The sequence below is a fragment of the Sciurus vulgaris genome, assembly GCF_902686455.1.
Source record: "Sciurus vulgaris genome assembly, chromosome: X".
NCBI lineage: Eukaryota > Metazoa > Chordata > Mammalia > Rodentia > Sciuridae > Sciurus > Sciurus vulgaris.
Window position 1 is genome coordinate 28,042,522 of NC_136471.1, and position 16,143 is coordinate 28,058,664.

The following is a 16,143-nucleotide window of genomic DNA, read 5'->3' on the forward strand; positions in this document are numbered from 1 at the left end:
ATATATTTCTTCTAAGTTACTTTCTAAGCTTCATCGCACAAGTTTTTATAAATAGTATTTTCATTGTTTTTCTGTTCCTAAGTTCCAATAAAATCTTTAACTGTAACCCACAAATTATTTTTAAGCATGTTGTTAATAAACACTTCTTGGATTTCTCATTATCTTTTCATTTAGGATTTCCAATTTTATTTCATTTTGCTAAAACAGCTTGATCTGTATGATATGGTATCTTTGCATTTGTTGAACCTTGTTTTGTGTACTACTCTTTTTCAGTTTCTACAGGTACAGCATGTGTTCGAATAGAATACATATTGTAGGATTATAGCTTCAGGATTCTAAATATGTCCATTATATTAAAGTTGTTAAGTGCGCTATTCAAATTTTCAACATCCTCACCAATTTTTTACTTTCTTTTACTGATTATGAAATTATCTATGTAGCTTACTACAAGTCTGTGAGGTTTTGCTTTATAAATTTTGAAGCTCCATTTTCTTACAAGGTCTGGATTGTTAAATCTTCTTGCTGAATTATTCTTTTGTCATTATATAATGACTGTCTTTATCCATAATAATGCTTTATGCCTTGAATTCTATTTTCTTTTATTATGGAGACCTCAAGTTTCTCTAGGTTGCTATTCTTCTATTATGCTTCTTCCTTTTATTAGTAACTTTTCTGTATTAGAATGTTTTCAGCACATGTGTTCTTAACAGAAAGAAACTAAATTTTCTTTTTCATTCAGTTCCAGATATTTTTCTTTTAAATTGTACATTCAATTGGTTTTTATTTACTAGGATTATTGATGTGTTTAGGTTGATATACAATCACCTTCTTTTGTGTCTCCTATTTACAGTATTTATTTTTTCTTTGACTTGCCCTCCTTTAAGCCTTTTCTTTGATTGAATGAGTTATCTTTATTTATTTCCACCTTCTTATGGTTAGATAACTATATATTCTGTTGCTCTTCTTTTGGTGGTTACTTTTAATGTTTTAGCATTTTATTAAAATATAACACAAATACAGAAAAGTATGAGTACATAAGTGTACAGCTCAATAAATGATTCAAGTATGAAATACCTGTTAACCACTACCCCAGTCAAAATATAGGACACTACCCTCGGATGTCCCCTTCAGTTTCTTTCCCCAATTTCCTTCCTCTTTCTCTCCTTCCCAGGATAACTACCCTGTTTCTAATACTTGCCTGCTTTGGGGTAATTTTTAATGGACTCTTTTGATTTGGGGTCTTATTTATTTCACTCAACTTATTTGTTGAGATGTGATCCTATTGTGGCATGTTGCTATGGATCATCTGTTTCTACTTTTGTATGTTATTGTTTTACAATTAATTATTCATTCTCTTGCTGGTAGATATTTGAGATGTTTCCATTTTTTCTAGTACATACAATTCTTCTACAAGTACTTGTATACATCTTTTCATGAACATTTGCTTGATTTGTCGAGAAAAGACTAAGAAATTGAATTATGGAATAACAAAGTATACATATAACCAACTTTAGCAGATAATTTCAAATTGTTTTCCAAATGGGTTGTAGCAATTTAGACAAACACATGTTGTTTGTGAAATTCTCTGTTACCTCTCATTGTCAATAACACTTACTGATATTATTGTGGGTCATTTAAATTCTTGTGAATGTGCAGTGGCATTTCATTATTACTTTAATTTGTATTTCCCTGATATGTGGTGATGCTAAGCACCTTTCCATCTGTATTTGGCCATTTAGATATCCTTTTTCGTGTAGTGCCTGATTAGTTCTCTTGCCCATTTTTCCAATGAACGATGTGTCTTTTAATTATTAATTTGAAGAAGTTGTGGATATAAGTTCTTTTTTACTTAAGTTTTCTGTGAATATATTCTGCCACTTGTAGCATATCTTTTCTCCTTTAATAAGCTCTTAATTTTGATGTAGCCCAATTTGCTATTTCTTACCTTTATGGTTAGTATTTTTGAGTATTCTTTAAAATTTTCTTTCTACCCTAAGATCATGAAATTATTTTCTTATGTTGTGTTCTAGAAACTTTGTCTGTTTACGTTTACCACATTCTATTTAGAATTGATTTCATGTACAGGGAGAGATAGAGATTTTTTTTTCTACTAGATATTCAGTTTCTCACAACCACATAATTTTACATAGCAGTCTTTTCCAATTTATCTACAGTGCCATCTTTACTATAAATCAAGTGTTCTTATGAGTGGCTCTTTGGACTGTTTGCTAATGTGCCAATACCTACTATCTAGTTTAACTGATCTTTGTAATAAGTCCTCCTATTAACTACAGAACATTTTCTTACCTTGTTATATTTTATTCTTTAGTTGATAAGTATTCACACACATACACACACACACACACACACACAGGTTCTGAGATATTGATTGGCATTACATTGAATGTACAAAACAATTGGAATAAACTATCATCTTTCAAAATTGCATTTTCTAATCCATAAATATGATATAACTTCTCATTTATCCAGGTCTTCCTTAATTTCACTCATAAAGATTTATTTTTTTTTCAGTGTAGATTTTGTACCTTTTTAAAAGAATGTTTTACTAGGTACATGCGATTGTGATGCAGTGGTAAATAGTATTTAAAAATTTTCTCACCATCTGTTGTTGATATATAGAAACATATATTAACCCAGTATCTAGACATCTTCCTAAATTTATATGTGAATTAAAATTATATAGATTATTGGGGGCTTTACCAATAATGCTATCTTTAAACAATTACAACATTATTCCTTTTCAATTTTTATTTTCTTTATTTTTCTTACACTACTTCACTGGCTAAGACCTTTAAAATTGTGTTGTATGTAAGTTATCATAGGTATTTTCTCAGTCTCAATAATATAAAAATAATTTTAACATCTCACTATTAAATATGATGTTTTCTGTAGGTTTTTTGTAGCTAACTTTTACCAGATTTAAAGTTCCTTTTAGTCTTAGTTTTTATCATAAATGGATGTTTATTATTCTATTACTATATATCTATTGAGATGGTCATATGATTTATTATTCTGTAACTACATTGATTTATTTTTCAAATGTTAAACTGATCTCTATTCCTAGAAAAAATACACAAATCAATCATGATATTGTTTCTTCTTATCTAATGCTTGATTGCTATTTTAATTTTTTTTTAGGATTTTTCACTCATATGCATGAATTGTCCAATGTTTTTCATTATCTCCTTGTTGGAATTTTATATCCAGGTTATACTGACCTTATAAAACACATTGTGAAGTATCTCATCTTTTTCTATTTGGAAAAGTATATTTAAGATTAACAATTTTTCTTCCTTAAAACTTTGGCATGTTTACAATTGAGGTCATCTGAGACTGAAGTTTTCTTTACAGAAATAACCTTCACTATGGATTAAGTTTCTTTATAGAAACCATTCAGTCCCCATTTTTTCTTGTGTTGCTGTCTTTGTAAGTTGAGTTTTCCGGGAATTGTTCATTTCATCAAAATTTTCAAACGTATTGACAAAAAGGTATAATATCTATACCAATGTCATAGTTTTCATTTCTGATATTGAATATTAGGGTCTTTTGCATTTTCTTCCTGATCAGTCCCTGCCAGGGATTAATCAATTTTTTTGGTCTAGGCAAATCAAGTATTAGCTTTGTTTATCCTTTCTAGTGTATGCTCCTATTTTCCCACTTTCAGCTCTTATAATTATTATTTTATTTATTCTACCTTCTTTTAGTTTAGTTTTTAGTTTTAGTTTTTGCTCTTCTAAAATTTCTTTGAATGTCTGCTTAGGTCATTGCTTTCCACTGATTTTCCTTTCAACCTTATAAATTTTCCTGTACACATGGATTTAGTTACAGTATACAAATTTTGATATGGGATAGTTTCCTTTTTATTCATTTAAAACTATTTTACAATTTTCATGATTTTTTTACTTGTTTCCATAATTTATTCAGAAGTGTAGTCTTGATTTTCTAATGTGAATTTTATAGCCATCTTCTGTTTCTGCTTTCAAGTTTAATACCTTAGTAAGCAGAAAACATCCTATATATGATTTCAATACTTTGAAATATGTTGAGATTTGGTTTAGAGCCCAGCATATGGTTAATATTTGTTAATGTCCCATATGCATTTGAAAATTATGTGTATTTTGTAGTTATTTATTGCACTGTTCTATTTATGTCAATTAGATCAAATTTGTTAATCACGTTGTTCAAATATTCCATTTTTGTCTAATTTGTGTGTTTATTCCATCAGTTAATGAGCAGGGGAGACAGGAAAGTCTTTACTAATTAGAACAAATTTAAAAAGAATAAATTTGTCCTATTTTATATTTCTTCAATTTTACTTCATTTATTTGTATTAATTTTTTTTTTTTTTTTTGCGGTGCTGGGGATTTGAACCCAGGGCCTTGTGCTTATGGGGCAAGCACGCTACCAACTGAGCTATATCCCCAGCCCAATGTTTTCTTTAATATTGGACATTTCTTAGTCATTATCTATTCAAATATTTTTTCTGCACCCATGAGAGTGACAAAGCTCGACCCAGCTTCTGAGTCTTTCTAGCTTCCTCTACCATAACTGACAGACACTTATACAGGAAAAGCATTCATAAATGTCAGGCTTACCTCTCTGGGTTTACTTTTTCTCCTGGAACTTGACACAGTAATTCTTTACTCTTTTGTGAAATCTAGTATCTTCCAAAAGATTTTTAAGTATCTTTTACAAACTTTCTGGTTCTTATCAGGAAGGAGTAGTAAAAAATTACTTTGTCCTCTATTACTAGAAAGAAATTCCACCTTAGGGTTTCATATGCATAGTTGATAAAGTATCTCTTATCTAACTCCTGAATGATATGAGACTTTACAAATATTTCCATCAAGGCATTCCACCTTATATATTATTATATCATAGTATTTTATTCACACATTGTTTTCTAACTCTCCAGTTTATTGCTGTGACCATTATCATAATTTTTATCATATCATCAATGTTTCCTGACCATCTCTCTGAGATAGTGAGTGGAATTTATCCTTCACCATTTCACTGAAATTGCAGTTTTTCAAGAGTCCTGGCTTTCTGCAGGAGTTTCAGTCTGACTTCCTAACTTCAATGGACCCAAAGCTGCATCTCTTTTCCCTCTGTGGGCATAAATACACAAGCCCATAGTCATTTTTGTGTCTGATGATCCTCAAGGGTGCCAGAGAATGGACTCATATTCTTACTGCTTAGGCTCATAGCATCCTCTTTGCCTCTGGCACTTGAGGATTTCTCTTTCTTGTGAGTAGGATTTGAAAATTGTTGCATTATATCCAAGAGCTTACATTAAGAATAGCCTAGTCTACCATCTTCTGATACGTTTCATCTAATCCTTTTACTTTTCAAGCAAAACAGAGTGGTATATTTCTCTATGCCTAAGATTTGTAGCAATACAAAGCAATATATACATAAATTGTTTGTCTCTACTTTTTCTAGTAAGTTCTGACTTGATTGGATTTGGCATAGTAGCCCTTTAATCTTAGAATGACACTTTAAGTTCAGTTTTTTAGTCTCTTGGAGGAGACCATTTAGGGGAACAGAATGATAATCTCAGATTCACTACAAAAATTGAAATTATAAGCCCTTATTGTCAATCAGAGATTCAGAACTAAGATATAGGAACCAGGGACTATTTCGGGATAATTTTATCTGAGCTATCACTTATTAGACCAAGACTGAACTTTTTAAAATACATTTTTTCTATGACCTAGACTTTTCTTACAACCTGATGATTCCCTGTCCAACTTCCATTCACTCTTCACCCTCTTCCAGTCTGCCTTTACAAACTACTACTTTATAGATACAGTTCTTCCTATAGTTACACAATTTCCATATTGATAAACCCAATGAACCCTTCTCTGCCTGTTTCTTACTTGACCTCTCAGCATTATTGATTATATTTAACCACTCCTTTCTTGAAAAATGTCTTCTTTGTTTAGTTACACCGCAGTCTCATTGGATTTCCTATTACTCATTGACCACTCCTTCCCAGTATCCTTTGCTTGGTGCCCCTTTTTCTACCTGATCTTTTTATTTTTTAAATGACAAATAATAATTGTATGTATTAAAATAATCTATCCATTTGATAATTTTTTTACTATTCCAGGGTTCATTCCTAAGTCTCTTCTCTCTTTAGGGATATCAACCAGATCCGCGCTTTTAAATACCACCTATATACTAAATACTACCAATTTTATATCTCATTCCTAACCTGTCAAAATCATATATCTTACTGCTTAATGGACATTTCTACTTGGCTCTCTATATGTTATCTTAAGGTAATTGGTTAGTCTTACACTCTTACTCCTCCCCTAGCCTTTCCCATTCAATTAATAGCAGCATTATCCTTTCATTTCTTTAAGACAAACTTTTATTTTTCCTTTTCTTTATCACCCATATGTAACATCGAGGAAGTACTGATGGTTCTGCCTCTAAAATACATCTCAAATCTCTCCAGTGGACCTTTGAGGTATAAATATTTACTTGCATTGTGTACTTACACAAGCAGAGATTAAGAGAGCATGTCGGTAAGCTGTTTGAAGGTACATACCTATTAAACAGAGTTAACTGGTATGTAGGTATCTTTATTTCAAATCCACTAGTCTTTCCATCATTCCCTTACCTTTAAAAATATTTGTGGATAAATTAGTGAACAAATTGATACAAATTATCGTAATGTCTATAATCAAGGCTTTATTAGAAAAATATTTCCACTCACTAAAAAAGTACTCTTCTACCAATGAAGTTTATTAATATCATTGCATCTCAATACCTCTTAACATATAAAACCAGTTTCAGAATTGGAGTCTATGAACCAGACAACTTGGCCTCTATAACACCCTCTTGTTCTTCATGGCCATTAAACCCCAAATCTATTGCACTCTTTCAGTATCAGACTTCTCCTCCAACAAGGGAATTTACACCAAAAAAGGACTTGGCAAGTTTTTCTTTTGGTTTCTCTATTGATATTCAACATTTGTCATCAAAAAGTCAAGGGGACAAGGGAGAGAACTTCAGCAGAGCCACTACACACCATCATTATAGTGCCTAATACTGAATCGCATTTCAGAATAATAAGGCTGTGTACTTTAATCTGCAAGGAGTCATTTTATTTGATTGTATGATCAGAGAAATCAGTGATTACTGTCATTGGCAGTTTTACCTTTTGTATATTATGAATGGTATTAGAAAGTTATCTTTCCAACTATTGAGGTTGTCTTCCTGAATGAATTTAGGAAACTATTTTATTGTTTTTCCCCCAGTGATTGCTTTTAGTATCAAAAATTCCCTGCAACATTGTCTGTGATCTTAATGAATTTTGGAGGAAACCTCCTTGGCATTTGTTGGACATTCATTGCAGTTCTAAGCCTTGAATGTCAATATAATCCTATGGAATTCTCAAAATCAACTTGGCTTAAGGTTTATTTTATACTTGGATACTTAACTACCTTTCTTACAGAATTTCTTATATGTTCACCAAGATGCTAGGTACCTTTGTGACATAGGGATCAGTGTTCATAACCACTTTGTTTAAAATGTGTGTATGGACTGGATAATTGTTAATTCTCGTGTTTTTGGAAAGAATGAATGCTATATTTAACAAAATATTTTAATATATGTTCTTTGAATTTTCCATAGAGCTCTGTACCATGGAGTGTGGTAGCCATGGGGTCTGCTCAAGGGGAATTTGCCAATGTGAAGAAGGCTGGGTAGGACCAACATGTGAGGAACGCTCCTGTCATTCTCACTGTGCTGAGCATGGCCAATGCAAAGATGGAAAATGTGAGTGCAGCCCTGGATGGGAGGGCGACCACTGCACAATTGGTAAGTACCACTATACTTTGACTAAAGTAAATTGGGCTAATGAGAAGTAAGAGCCATCTAGTGAGTCAGTTGCCAGAATCTTAATAGAACTCAAGGCTGGAAAAGAGGAGGAGGTAGAGGTTTGGCTACAAGTTTCCAATTCTTGTGAATGGGAAGAGTTCTTATTTTGTTGATAATATCCCACTTATTCCTTATGTCGTTTTTCTTACTCATTACCTCAGTATTTCTTATATTTTCTGCTTCAAGTGCTATGAGTTACTCAAACAAAAAATGATACATTGGAGTAAAGTGTCATTAGCTTATAAGAGAAGTGCTTTTGTTGTGAAGGTAACATTCACTGCCCACTTTTTTCTTTTGAAAAGTATAGGTTGTTTCAATTGAAAGCACTTACAGCCAATTTCATTAAATGGGACTACTGTAACAGGGGTCATTTGATATCATTAGAAGCTGTCTTTAATGTATATGAGGAAGGCACTCCTGACCTATCATCAATAGAACATCTGTGTTGAATTGTTTGTCCTTATTCTATATTGCAGAGTTAGTACTGAAGCATCCACCCTCTTTCACCAATTTCATGAATTTTCAGGATACTGCCTATAAGAACATTCAGTAGGCATAGGAATGCCTATATAATAATCTATCATTTGATATTCACATTATAAAATACAGTAATAATTAAGATTTCCACAATAAAACACTTTTTCCAAAAAATAAATCAAAGCCCTTGACACATACACATGCCTGCCACAAAGGTTTCTTGCATAGAAAGAGGGACACATACAATTCCCATTGTTCAGCTAAGGAAAATAGGTCATAGTGTTCCAGTGGCACTCCATGACTAGACAAAAAATTCACACAGTAAAGGCAAGAGGGGGGTTTCTAGATATCCAATTCATTATCTGTGTACTTTTCTCCCCAGCAGACTGTACTTCAGCTTTTATTTTTAGGTTAAAGTATTTTGTTATAATGGTTTGAACCTGCCAAAGTAATGTATAATATATATAATATATATAACATATAATCTTAATAAACTGCATTACTACTCCACTATGAGTATAGTAAGTCTTGTTCTGTGACTGTGAAAAATAGTTAAGATTCATTAAAAAGGTGGTGAGGGGTGAGATTCAGATGCAGCTTAAGTAATTACATTCCTGCACTATGGTAAGTTTATTGCCTTCACATAAGAGGATTTAAATATTGTGATGATTACCAAAGGTGGTTACTCCAGAATTCCCTTCTAAAGATATTACTAATAAGAAGTTGAAGCTAGTGCTCTTTCACAGCAGTTATTACTGAAATGTAAAAATGCAGTTCTTATGCTTTTAGTGAAATATGACACTTTTTTAGGAAGCCTAATAGAGTTTCTTGCAGAAAAGCCATTAATATTTTTCCCACAGAAAATATTATTCACAAACTTCACAGGCCAGTGTACCAACTTTTGAGCTGCAGGCATTTCAGCAGTTCACAGTTTGCTGTTCTCCTCCCAGGCAACAGATGGTAAACCATTAGTACATGTTGTATAGTTTTGGTCTCCCAGAAATTCATTCAATCACTCTTTTCCCTCCTTTTTTTAGCTCACTACTTAGATGCTGTTCGAGGTAAGACTTTTCTCATCAGTTTTATAGCAGAAATAAACTTTAAGCAGAAAATATGCATGTGGGAAAAGAAGGGTGGTGTTTTGGTTGTTTTTCTTCTTTTATGTTTTATTTGGTTTGCTTTTGCTTTTGGCAACCTTGTGTAAGAGTCATATTGTCAGATTTAGACTGTAATAGTTGAACTAAAAGATAATTTGTTTACCAACTTTCAAGAGTCACTTTTACACATAGTATAGAATGGACCGATGAGAAGGTTTTTTAATTTTTTTAAGTTATTGATAGACCATTATTTTATTGATTAATTTTATGCAGTGCTGAGAATCAAATCTACTGCCTCACACATGCTAGGCAAGGGCTCCACCACTGAGCTACGACCACAGCCCCCATGATGAGAAGCTTTAAAGAATACTTTTTTTGTCTTTTTATTGAGTGTGCATGTGTGTATATGTGTGCGTGTGTGTGTGTGTGTGTGTGTGTGTGTGTGTGTGTCTGTACAACACACAAAGACAGGTAACCATTAAATAAACTAGGTTTAGTTATCTGGACTATTTATTTAGCATGACAACATATCTCTAAGCCCATATACCAGGATTTTTAAATCCTTACAAAGGCAAAATTATCCGCTTAGAAGTGCCCCATCATCCATCCCTGCAGGGATCTGCCTTTGACAGAGACAATGACTTTTCTGTCAAATATGCTAGTGCCTTTAATCACTTCAGCTTCAGAAGTTGAATACATCTAAAATTATCCCTAATTTCTCCTTATCCATTAAATATCCATTAGAATGATTCTGGATATATTACCTTCTCAAGTCTATGTGTGTTCATCCTATGCCATGACTTGAAGATATTATATACATCAAACTTTTCATATTTTCCAACAGCCATCTGTCATTTTATTTAATTTTTTTTCTTCCTCTGGTCTGTTGATAACTGCATGGAAAACCATTTGAAAGGAACACTGGATTACTTCTAAAAATTTTTAAATTTATTTTTTGTTCTTCATACTTCTGAGATTTTCTTTCAAAGGCAGAAAATAAAAAGAATCTTGATTGTATTATCCCCAGTAAAATCCAGGTCTCTGACCTTATATTGCTACTGGGAAAATATCCAGAAGATATATGTATTATTGCTGTCTACATTCATCTGCCACTGATCACTTGGCACATGCACAGTTACCTTTTAATGGAAACTATCTCTGAACTACTGATAGAAAGAGTAGGGCATTTGAAAAAAGAAAATTAAAGAAAAAACAAAAGTCTAAATAAGGACCTTTGTTGATGTTGGTACTTTATCAATGGATAAAGGCCATTTAAACATTACAATTTCCTCTTTTTAAAAAATATTTTTAGTTGTCAATGGATCTTTTATTTGCTTTATTTATTTATATGTAGTACAGAGGATTGAACCCAGGGCCTCACACATGCCAGGCAAGTGCTCTACCACTGAGCCACAACTCCAGCCCCAACAATTTCCTTTTAAATATATTTCCAGTTACTCTCCAGATTTCTGAAAGTCTAAATCAGACATGAATCAATTCCATAAGCATTCTTTGAGCATGTTCTATTATTGTTACAGGCATAATATTATGCTAGCTTCTGCAGGAGACATGAGAGAAGTGAATATTCCAATTGACACTTGGATCAATAATAATCTTGAAAAGACAAATAGATGCAAAGCAATTGCATCACTTTTCTAAGGCACCATATGAACAAACAGTTAATGGTATGGTTTGAACTGTATACTGACATACCTAAAAACTGAAACAATATATCACAAGGGAAAAATCAGCATAGGCTAGAGGTAGACAGGGAAAGATGCTCTTAGAAACTGCTCTTTTCCCCAAACTTATTGGCCCAAACTACATATAGCATCATCTTTCCTGTTTTGATTGAGATGAGGAGATATGTTTTTCGAAAAGAAATAAAAAACATTTCTCATTCCCACCATAGTTTTCATTCTATCCAAACTAGAGGTTGGGAATTGGGGTTAGCATTAATAATGCTTAATTGGCTCTCTAAGGAAAAACACTGCAAAATAAGGGATAACAAGTTCCCTGGGAAGGTTTTGCAAGTAAGCAAGCTCCTCTTCCATTTATTCAACACCTCATCTGAAGGGGGCCCAGATGATTAGATGGTTTCCTGTAGGCAGATACATCATTGTTGGCCAATCCCATTCTGATGTCTCTGTGATTGTTACTCTCTGCTGTCTTTTCAGATGGCTGCCCAGGGCTCTGCTTTGGAAATGGACGATGTACCCTGGATCAAAATGGTTGGCACTGTGTGTGTCAGGTGGGATGGAGTGGGACGGGTTGCAATGTTGTCATGGAAATGCTTTGTGGTGACAACTTGGACAATGATGGAGGTCAGTAATTTATAAAATGTTCATATAAGAAAGGGTTAGCCCAACTTCTAGCACAGTGGTAACCAACCTGGCTGGACAAGGGTGAAAATTAGGAATCCTCAGTATAAATTATATTGAGGTTATACTACTGCTTAATCTCAATAATATTAAAAAGATCATTTGTTGAATAAATGACTAGACAATACTCTAAATCCATTTGGTATGTTATATCTCCTTTAATTTCCCCAATATGTCTATGAGATATAGGAAATATTATTTTTCCTATTTGTAAATAGGAAAACTAAGGCTCAGGGTAGAGTGGTAAATGACTTTTCCAAGGTCACACAGCTAGAAAGTAGCAGAGCCAAGTTTCCAACTCATGACTTCAGAGATGTTTTTCTTAACTGCTACAACATGCTGCCACATGCATTTATTTTACTAAATTGAATTAATGTACCACAGTCCAAGCTGTCAGATATTAGTGTACTTAGGACTATACACACTTCAAAATATTCTTTGTTCTTAATTATCTACATCTCTCTTAGTAACATCTTTCAGAGGACACAGCATGGAAAAAATTCACAACAGATTTTTTTGTGTATTTAATTCAAGATTTACATATGATGTTTTTGTTTTATTTATTTTTATTGAGACATAATATTGTACCTATTTATAGTTTTCAGTACAATAATGTGATACACATATGTAATATATAATAAATAATCAAATCAAGGTAAAGAGCATTTCCATCTTCTCAAACATCAATCATTTCTGTGTGTTGGGAATTGTCATACTCTTCTATTTATATTAAACATATCATAGATTAGTATAACCAATAGATACCCTGCTGTGCTATAGAAAATCAAAACTAAATTCTCCTATCCCACTGTATTTTGATACTACTTTATTTAACTTCTTTCTGTCCTCCTCTCTCCTATCCTCCTCAGTGTCTACTGGCTGCTATTCCATTCCATTCTTCTATGAAATCAACTTTTAGTTTCTGTGCACATGACATTTTAAAAAGCTACATGTGACCCCCTAGGCTAGAAGGCAACCACTTCTATTTTAGTCAAGTCTACAAAACTATCTAATACATTGTACAATCAGACTTCAAAACAGCCCAAACCACCTCTGAGTATGCTTAAAATAACAAATCTTCACTTTTTCCATACTTCCTTCCCAAGAAAACATGAAATATCAAAAAATTCTAATTTTTGTGTCTCAGTTAATAATGAAGTCAATTATTCAATTTGACTCTGTAGTTTTCTGTATTACTTAAGCAATTGAATTCCTTGTCATTTGAATCCAAACATGGAGCTTAAATCAATGAGTTAGGAATCATGAGTTAAGTACTAAATTAGATGTTAAAAGTTTTTTTTTCATTTACTTATTCTAACTAGAACAAAATTAAAATGGGTTGATAATAATACTAACTGTCTAAAAGGGTGGTTATAATTATTAAATGAGACAATTCGATTGAAATAGTGAAAGGACAATAAACAACACCCAACCACATACACAGGGCACACGCCTTAGAACAGACCATTATCTAAAGAGACTATTTACTCCCCATATAAATGAAAACATTCTTTGGGAAGCCAAATTAAATGATAAATTGATCAACTACTTAGCTGACTTTTATGGCCCTCCACAACTCATCTTCACCTTCATTTTCTTCCTTTTCATTATATTCCTCTTACTTGGTAGACTTTGTCAGATTTCCATGACCATAACAAAACCCATGATAAAATAAATTTAAAGGAAGAAAGATTTATTTTGGCTTACATTTTCAGAGGTTTGAGTTCATGGTCATTTGGCGCCATTGTTCTGGCCTGTGATGAGGTGATATATTATGGTAGAAGGGTGTGGCAAATCAGAGCTGCTCACTTGTCTCTCATGCTCATGGTGGCCAGAAAGCAGAGGAGAGGGAGAAGTAAAGGGAAGAAGAAATAGAGAAAAGGGGTCATGGTTCAAAGGCACATATCCAGTGACCTACTTACTCTGACTAGGCCCCAACTCTTAAAATTTCCACTAGCTCTCAATAGCAACACCCGCTGAAGACAAGCCTTCAACACATGAGTCTTTGGGGGACATTCCAGATCCAAACTATAACAGCCTTCTCCTCTACATTCATCATTCTCTGTCCACTGTTTGAGTCTCATCTCAAGTCACATCTCCCATGAAAACTCCTGACATCTACCTTCTCACTCTCTCCTGGTACTTATAACATACATTTTATATAATCAAGTACCTATTTAGATTCTATCTTCATGTTTTTCTTGCTATACATTTAGCATGACCCATGGCCCATAGTGTATTAGTCAGATATTCATTTCTGTGACCAAAATACCTGGCAAAAAAAAAAAAAAAAACTTAGTGGAGGAAAAGTTTAATTGAGAGCTAACAGTTTAAGAGGTTCAGTCTATGGTCAGTGTAGTTCATTGCTCTGGGCCTGAGTGAGGCAGAACAATATGGCAGAGAGCATGACAAAGGAAAACTAATCAACTCTTGGCAGCAGGGAAGCAGAGAGAGCAAGCAAGACACCAGGGACAAAAAATAAACCCCAAAGACATGTCCCCAGTGACCTACTTTCTCCAGTCATACCCTTCCTACCTATAGTTCATTCAGATTATTAATCCATAAGTGGATTAATCCATTGGTTAGGTTATAGCTCTTATAACTAATCACTTCAAGCTTTTGGGGAAAACCTCATATCTAAACTATAACACAGGTATCAATAATAGTACCTCACTATTCAGGGTTTTACTATGTACAAGTCACTTACTGTGTTGAGCCCTTTATGTGAATTATTTCATTTAATCCCCATGATGTAGGACCTACCATGGATGCTATGTTACAAATTAGGGAACTGAAGCACAGAGAAATTGAGAGAGTAACAAAATATCATACAGAAAGCAAATGATAGAACCAGGATGTAAAAGTAGGTGATCTGCCTCACTAGTGCAGTTATAGAGATTTCTCAGTTGATGTATTGAGTAAAAGATTATGCTCAGAAAAAAACACATTAAAAATCTGTGCAATTATAATTTCTGGCTCAGTTAAGGTTGAGCCAAAATAAGTTTCCTGTATTAGTCAAGTAATAAAAATAATTGAATATTTAATTATCAAGCATTTTTATGACCTCAAGTTCACCTCAAGGCAGCCAAAAATGTTTAATGAATGGATCAATTAAATATTAATGAATTAATGGGTTATCAATCCTCAATGTCTGTGGTATATGTGGATACAGAGAGTATAGAAGATTTTTTCTGAATTTGTATTGACCTCTGAACATTCTTTAAAAACTGTGTATCTATATGCAAATTAAAAATCAAAGACCCTGATATGAGCTCAGTGTATTTTTATGATTGTCTCTTTAGGGAGCAGGGTGGAAGGCTCCTTGAGAGTTTCAATTACCATTTTATTCCTTTAGTAGGATTAAGATGATATTGATGATAAATATAGATTCAGTTCTACTTGGAGATAGAAAGATAGATTGAATAACCTCTGAAAGCCCCATGACTAAGCTTTTAGACCAATTCCACTTTCATAATGTTTAAGTATTACCCCTAAGAATACATTAAATGCCCTTCATTTGGTGATCTCAGCTTATCGAAACAGCTGGATTCATTTAGTTGGATATGACTAATGATTAACATTTGCATACTTGTTTGTATATGTGTGTGTATGTTTTAATTAAATCAGAAAGTGTCAATTGAACCTTTTTTTAAAAAAGTAGTCCTAATTTTTTAACTGTAATACTTAAGAAATCTTCCAATCAAAAACATCACTTTTAAGCAGTTGCTTCAAGTAGTTGCTACCTGATTACTCCATATTATAGCTGATACTTTAAGCATGGTGGAATTTTTTTGCATCCTAATCAGCTTTGAATATTCATTAGTATTGCTGCTACTTCCTGCAGCTTTGACTTTAGTTACACTCTGATTCAATGCATTGTGACTCTTAGTAACTAATTGGGTTGTGTTGAATATGTGGGTGACACAGCTTCACTATAAGCCACCTAAGAGCTCCTTGAACAGTAAAAACAAAACAGCAAATAACCTTTGCATTTTTTCTTAACTTGAAAAAAGGAAAGCTATCTTACTATAAAAACTAATTACTGTAGAAGTCACACACCTATCAAATGTGTTGAGTTCATTTATCCTATTAGTTAACAAGTACCTAGCATGTACACAACCCTATACTTGGAGGAGGAGACTCAACATTGGTATTATGGTGAACACATTTTCATTAGTTCATTGTGGTCTAATTTGAAGTTTAGCAAATATGATTACCATACATTACACACACATATGAATTGATATGAGAAAAAGTTTAAGTGCTATATTAACTGA

The 16,143-nt window shown here is 33.1% G+C and overlaps 1 protein-coding gene across 7 annotated transcripts in view; it reads left to right on the forward strand.

The window, feature by feature from the left end:
* Positions 1-16,143, forward strand: part of TENM1 (teneurin transmembrane protein 1) — a 753,664-nt gene that overhangs the window by 578,959 nt on the left and 158,562 nt on the right. For all 7 annotated transcript variants that reach the window (XM_079123321.1, XM_079123316.1, XM_079123318.1 and 4 more), the window contains 3 exons: positions 7,666-7,851; positions 9,426-9,449; positions 11,663-11,809. In XM_079123321.1, coding sequence (XP_078979447.1) covers positions 7,666-7,851; positions 9,426-9,449; positions 11,663-11,809 — 357 coding nt within the window. The remainder of the gene's footprint in view (positions 1-7,665; positions 7,852-9,425; positions 9,450-11,662; positions 11,810-16,143) is intronic.